At 54.7% G+C, this 6,571-nt stretch overlaps 1 protein-coding gene across 1 annotated transcript; it reads left to right on the forward strand.

The window, feature by feature from the left end:
• The first annotated feature begins 871 nt into the window (after positions 1–871).
• HMX2 (H6 family homeobox 2) lies at positions 872–2,656 on the forward strand. Its single transcript, XM_007113938.2, has 2 exons — positions 872–1,139; positions 2,100–2,656. Exons 1-2 carry the CDS (start codon positions 872–874, stop codon positions 2,654–2,656), a joined length of 825 nt encoding a protein of 274 aa, XP_007114000.2.
• The last annotated feature ends 3,915 nt before the right edge of the window (positions 2,657–6,571 follow it).

The following is a 6,571-nucleotide window of genomic DNA, read 5'->3' on the forward strand; positions in this document are numbered from 1 at the left end:
TGCTGGGACTTGAAGCCGGATCTCTTGAAACAAGATCTAGGGCTTCCCTCCCCCACCCCCAACGATCTTGAAGCCCCGCGGGGCCTGTGACAGGGGTGGGGTCTGTAGGCGGGGAAGGGCACGATTTCTCTGCTCCCACGCCCCCCGCCCCCCCCACCCCGGCCTCCCGCGCCGGGCGCAGCGGTCTGCGGGGTGCCAGCCCTGCTTGCCTGCCCAGGCGAGAAGGAGTGAGTTTGGGGAGGGTCGTGGAACAGCCTGTGAGCCCCTCTGAGGGTGCGAGGACCCGTCGCCTATGGGAGGCGTCGGGTCACTCCAGCTGAGCCCCGAACTGCCCCTACCTCTCGAGAGGGCAGGGGTCCGAGCGATCAGTGTCGCCACACAGGGTAGGAACTTGGGCTGGAATCGATGTTGCTTTCGGTCCAGGCTGGTCGGACACAGCAGATGGCCGCCCGGCTCTTTGCGCGCTCCGGGGAGCACAGGCGCTGCGTGCGGGGCCTGGGCTTTTTTGAAATTTTCCGGGGCCGCTCGGCGGCGCTGCGATTGGCCGCGTCTGAGTAACCTCTATGCAAATGAGGCCGCGCCACCTCTGCGCCGCCGGGGACCCGGCGAGCTGGCGGGCAAGGAAGGGGCATTCGCGCCGGGGCTGGGCGGCCGCACCTAAAGCCGGGCGGGCACGGACCCCAGCGCAGCCGTCCGGTGCCCGCGTGTCCCCCGCACGGAGGGGACGCCTCGCCAGCTTCGCCGCCCCCTCCCCCTGGCTCCCCTCCTCCCTCTCCCCACCCCCCTCCGCCTGCCTGCCTGCCTGCCACCTTCCACCCAGATCATCTCTAAAGGGAGTTCTTGGTTTCCTCCGATTTCTTATGAACCCAGGATGGGAAGCAAGGAAGATGCGGGCAAGGGGTGTCCGGCGGCCTGCGGAGTCTCCAGCTTCACCATTCAGTCCATCCTGGGCGGGGGCCCCTCGGAAGCGCCACGGGAGCCCGCCGGCTGGCCGGCCAGGAAGCGCAGCCTGTCCGTGTCCTCGGAGGAGGAGGAGCCGGACGACGGCTGGAAGGCACCCGCCTGCTTCTGCCCAGACCCGCACGGCCCCAAGGAGCCCGGCCCCAAGCACCACCCCCCCATCCCCTTTCCTTGCCTGGGTAAGGATCGCACGCCCCCGGGTCAGCAGCGAGCAAGCTCTAGGGGAGGGAAGCTGTGCGGGGGCTCTCGCGTCTGCCTCCCCCCCACCCGGGCCAGAGCCGCGGCCGCGCGGGGTCCAGCGCCGAGGGGAGGAGACGTGCGCTCGGTGCTGACTCCTCCGCCCGGCGGGCGCTCGGGAAGAAACCGGGAGCACAGATGTGGCGCGGCGCGGTTTTGGGGAAGGTTGGGTTGGAGGGAGGGTGTACCATAGTGGGTTGGGCACAGGGCCTGCAGCACGCATGGCTGTGCCCTCAATATCCCCTTTGCACGTCGTATACTTTCTGCACACGAGGTCTGGAAGTCGGATCTGAGCGGTCGGTCCGTCTCTACCGCAATCTCTTTCAGCGTCTTTTTCTTCTCTCTCGCTTCCTCCCTCTCTCTCTCTCTCTCTCTCTCTCTCTCTCTCTCTCTCTCTCTCCTCCTCCTCCTCGGAATGATTAGCACTCCAAGATGATTGACAATGGTGCCTTTCGTAGATGGTTCCTCTTTACAACATCTGACCAAGGGGAGCCCCGCGTTAGTCCTTAGCGTGATTTCAGAACAAACGGCCTGTGAAATGATGCCACACTATAAAGCTCAGGGAACTCTTCCAGTTCAGTTGTTACAAGGCAAAATCATCTTTTAAAATGATGCTAATGTCCCCCCTCCAGATCTCCTCCCCCTGTTGCCACACGTCCTTCCACGAAGCTGGGAGCACAGAGACCCCAGACTCGAAGCGGCTGGATCCTTGTCCTGTTGCTTTTCAAAAGCCGGGTGCCGGGCTTTGGGTTTCAGCGAGAGGGAGAGAAGAGGATGCGGGTGGGACCAAGGAAGATGGGACCAAGGCTGCAGGCGCCTGCCAACCCCTTGGTTCCGGCGAGAGCTGGGGGTCTTTGAGGCTTCCCAGCTCCATGGCCTTCCTCTTTGTTCTCACTCCCCAGGTACCCCCAAGGGCAGCGGAGGCGCGGGGCCGGAGAGCTCGGAGCGCACGCCTTTCCTTTCTTCTTCGCACCCAGACTTTAAGGAAGAGAAGGAGAGGCTCTTGCCCGCGGGCTCGCCGTCGCCGGGGCCCGAGCGGCCGCGGGACGGCGGCTGCGCCGAGAGGCAGGCGGGCGCGGCCAAGAAGAAGACGCGCACGGTCTTCTCGCGCAGCCAGGTGTACCAGCTCGAGTCCACCTTCGACATGAAGCGCTACCTGAGCAGCTCGGAGCGCGCCTGCCTTGCCTCCAGCCTGCAGCTCACCGAGACCCAGGTCAAGACTTGGTTCCAGAACCGCCGCAACAAGTGGAAGCGGCAGCTCTCCGCGGAGCTGGAGGCGGCCAACATGGCGCACGCGTCGGCGCAGACTCTGGTGGGAATGCCGCTGGTGTTCCGGGACAGCTCGCTGCTGCGCGTGCCGGTGCCGCGCTCGCTCGCCTTCCCCGCGCCGCTCTACTATCCGGGCAGCAACCTCTCGGCCTTACCTCTCTACAACCTCTACAGCAAGCTCGATTACTGAGCGGCCCGCCGGCCCCGCGCCGCCCGCCCGCTCCCCGCCAGCCTGGCGCGGGCTGCGCCCCCTCCGGAACAGGGCGGCGCGTTTCCAGAAATATTAGGAGATACACCATGTGTATTCGTTACCTCTTATTTATGGCCTCTGCCCTACTTTTTGTTTTGATTGTTTCTGGGTATTTATCGGCATTCCTCCAGCCAGATCATCTGCTTTCTACCCCAAACAAACCAATACGTTTTGAAAACCATGTTCGAGGGGATGTTCTACGGTGGTGGTGGGAAAGGGCGTTTCGGCCAGATCGACATTGATCGTTAGGAAAAAAAATCAGAAAAACACCAGACCAGGTACATTCTTCTTCCCATATATACACCTGTATATATGAACACGCACACACGGCTGGCCAAGCCAGCCCTTGGGGGCTTTGAACAATGATCTCGACTCCTCTTTTCGTTTCCCTTGTCCCGAGGATGGGTAGGGGCGAAAGGGGGGGAGATTTCAGATCTGTAAATATTTTTAAAAAGAAAAAAATAAAACATTTTAAGCATCGTTGCTAACTTTGGTGGAATTGATTGTCCGGCGTGCTAACGCGCAGGTGTTCTCGCTTTTCCGTGGAAGAGCTTGCGGGCGGGCGTCAGAAGAGGTCTGGCTCTCCCCACGTGGAAGGTGGGGCGGGGGTCAGAGGTTAAAGGTTGGGACCTTGGCCCCGCCGAGGCGGCACGTGGGCTGGAGGCGCACCCCTTTCCACTAGCTGGTGCCCGTAGTCTCCGCGCGGCGGAGGCTCACCTCGGCGGGAATCCAGCTCCGGAGCCCGCGCGGAGAGGTACAGATGGGGGCCGGCAGGCTTCACTGCCGAAGCGGTTGCCTCCCGGAACGAGCTTCTTTCCAGTCCTGGGAGCGCCTCGGGGTTGGCGGCAGCAGGGCGTCGTGCGACGTGGTCCAACCTGTGACAGGAGCCTCCTCTCCGAGGGCACAGGGCAGGTGGGGCGGCGCTGCCTGGATCAGGTATGGAGCCCGGTTTGCTCGTCCCCCAGCCTGGCGCGACAGGCTTACAGCCGCTCACAGTTCCCGAGCCGCGCGGTGCGGGAACAGGTCGCGGAAAGGCAGCACTTCGTCTGAGGAGGGATGAGGCCCGAGACTAGGCAAAGAAAGCGCGGGAGGCAAAGGCTCCTCCCCACAGTTTTGTTGTTGTTGTTTATAGTTTGCACTGTGCGTGGCTAAGGGGCCGGGTCGCGGGCAAGCACGCGGCAGCGGGCACTGAATGGAACCTTGGTGCGCGGTTTGCGCGCCCACGGACCTCGGCGCCCCGGCACCTGCTGCCTCACCCTGGCTGGGCGGGCGCGGCACCGAGAGGACAGACGCGCGCGAGTGTCATGCAAATCACAGTCTCGCAGTGTTAGATCGCAGCCACCTGTTCCTTGCAAAACGTCAGAAAAAAAAATATTGCCTGAGCTTTGAGGATGCTGATGGTTCGGTGTCACGTGGGGCGAGCTGCCGGGTCCTCCTGCCTCCAGCCCCGGGCTGCTCCTTAGCCGCTGCAAAGGTGTCGGGAGTCGGCAGCGCGGAGCCCGGATCCCATCCTCTAGAAGGGGAATATTTGCGTGATAGAGCTGTCTGTTTGAGCCGAGAGGCATCGAAATTATCTGCATTTTATGAAAGTATGCAGGATATCTGTTACCCGTCTATGTGACCCGCAGTGTCATGTCTGAAATGCCTGGTGTCTTGTCCATTTGTGAGGTCATATTTTTTTATGTTAGATTTCATAAAATTCAAGAACACATGTGCCAGGTCAATTGCATTTATTTCATTTCAGCTGAGTTCAATTCAATAAATATTTACTGAGCCCTAGTACTTGCTGAAAACTATGCTAGATATTGGCTAGTCAGAGAGAGAAAACAGAACTGACACTGGATCTGTTTTTTTCTGATTTATTTGGTACACATATTTCAATGAAGTTTTCTCTTTCCAGATAACCTGCTTTAAATTTTTCTTTCCTCTCAAGTTGCCATTTGAATATTCCATGCAGAAATAACCAAACTGCCTTCAAGGAACTACTTGTATAGGAATATTTCACCCATATCATTTTTGTCTGCACTTCAATAGATTACGTTTTTTAAACAGAGATGATGGTTTTAACAGTATTGGGTCACTATATCCTTCTGGGGCTTACTTCCTTCATAGGAAGTTGTTTCCTGTAGGCAGTTAATGGCAGAGTGGTTTTTGCCCTTAAGATTTTAGGGATGATCCTTTTCCAGTTTGTCATATAGTGGGTACTTTACTTTTTTTTTTTTTTTTTTTTACTAATCCAGGAGTTAGTAGTCAAAGGTGATCCAACAGTGTGATTAGTTTCTAGGAATTCCTCTTTCTTATAGGTAACTAAGTACACACACACACACACACACACACACACACACACACACACACACGGCTTTGCATTTGGATTTGAAATGTTCAAGACTCCATTGTGGCCAGATTTCCTATCTCAAGACTATCAATTCATTTGAATAAGCAGCAAAATCATCAGCCTCCTTTCAGGCTCTAAACTGGATTTAAAAGATTGACGTTTCTTAAAACTCAAATCAAGTCCGGCTGCAACTGCCTGCCCAGAGGGACCTGAATCATACACACACTGGTTAATGAAATACGCTTAGATTTTATTAGTGGATAATTCATGCTCAGAATCTTGAAACACTAGTAGAATTAAATAAACAACTGGGAGAGGGAACCAAATAAAATTATTTGGAGATAAAATTATTTAGCCAAAATTAGAATGGAGGCAAGGCACTGCACTTTAAAATTCTTAACCTAGCCATTAAGTTGTTGAAAGAGGAGAGAGAACCAAGTATGAGGACTGGTGAGGAGACAGGGCAAGAATCTGTCCTTTTGACAGGAATATCATCAATACACCGGGCAGAAGGGTGGTTGTTGTGTGTTTACTGTGTCACCATTCATAAAAAAGTGCACCTGAGTCAGCATATATGAATGCATAAGGACCAACAACACTTTTTCTCTATCAAGGTACCTTAGAAATTAAACACTTTAACCTCAGCAGTTTCCTCCCACTTCATACAAGATCATTTAATAACATAAGATTTTTTTTTTTACAAAAGCCTGTGAAAAAGACGTTATAGCATGGATTACATTGAAAATTTTCAGTGCACTTTTGATATTCAAGAGTAACTGAGTCACAGCATTCTAGTTATAAATTGAGTATTGCTTTTCTTTCATGGAGACCAAATTATTTCTCATTACAGGAGCAACGTTCTTGATTCTCCTATTTCTGGAGGATTCTAGAAACAGAAAATCCAGCAAACTGAGCCTGCAAGTCTGGAGAGTTCTTGGGGTGGGAGCGGGTGGATGGAGAGAAGCTTGTAGCTGTCATTTTAGGGCCCTACTTGAACATATGTCTCAAAGAGGCTTTTGAGCTTTAACACACTGCAGAGTAATCATTTGTTTCTCAGTCTGTCCAACCTTCTGGACAAAGAGTTCCTCAAGAGCAAGAATCGGTCTGATTAATGCATCTTTCCGGTTTTCTCACCAGCCCTGGCATGCGCTGGGTGTTCAATAAATGTTTGCAGGAAAATGGAATGAAGAGATAAGCGGAGTATAAAAATGGATGAGTATCTCTAAGGTCAGTAGATCTTCGACAGTGGGAAATGTGAGAGCCTGGTTCATAGGTGGAAAGTCCAGGAAAATGAGAAAAAAGTAGGACAAAATATACACTTCATTTGAGCAAATAGTTTTTTCTCCACTCCAGTTTTGGTCAACTTCATGGGCATATGCATGTGCAGTGGAAGGGAGACTAATTTAGCTCTCTAAAAGTACTGACCAAGGGCTTCCCTGGTGGTGCCCGCCTGCCGATGCGGGGGACACGGGTTCGTGCCCCGGTCCGGGAAGATCCCACATGCCGCGGAGCGGCTGGGC

Source organism: Physeter macrocephalus, chromosome 20 (genome assembly GCF_002837175.3).
Source record: "Physeter macrocephalus isolate SW-GA chromosome 20, ASM283717v5, whole genome shotgun sequence".
Classification (NCBI taxonomy): domain Eukaryota; kingdom Metazoa; phylum Chordata; class Mammalia; order Artiodactyla; family Physeteridae; genus Physeter; species Physeter macrocephalus.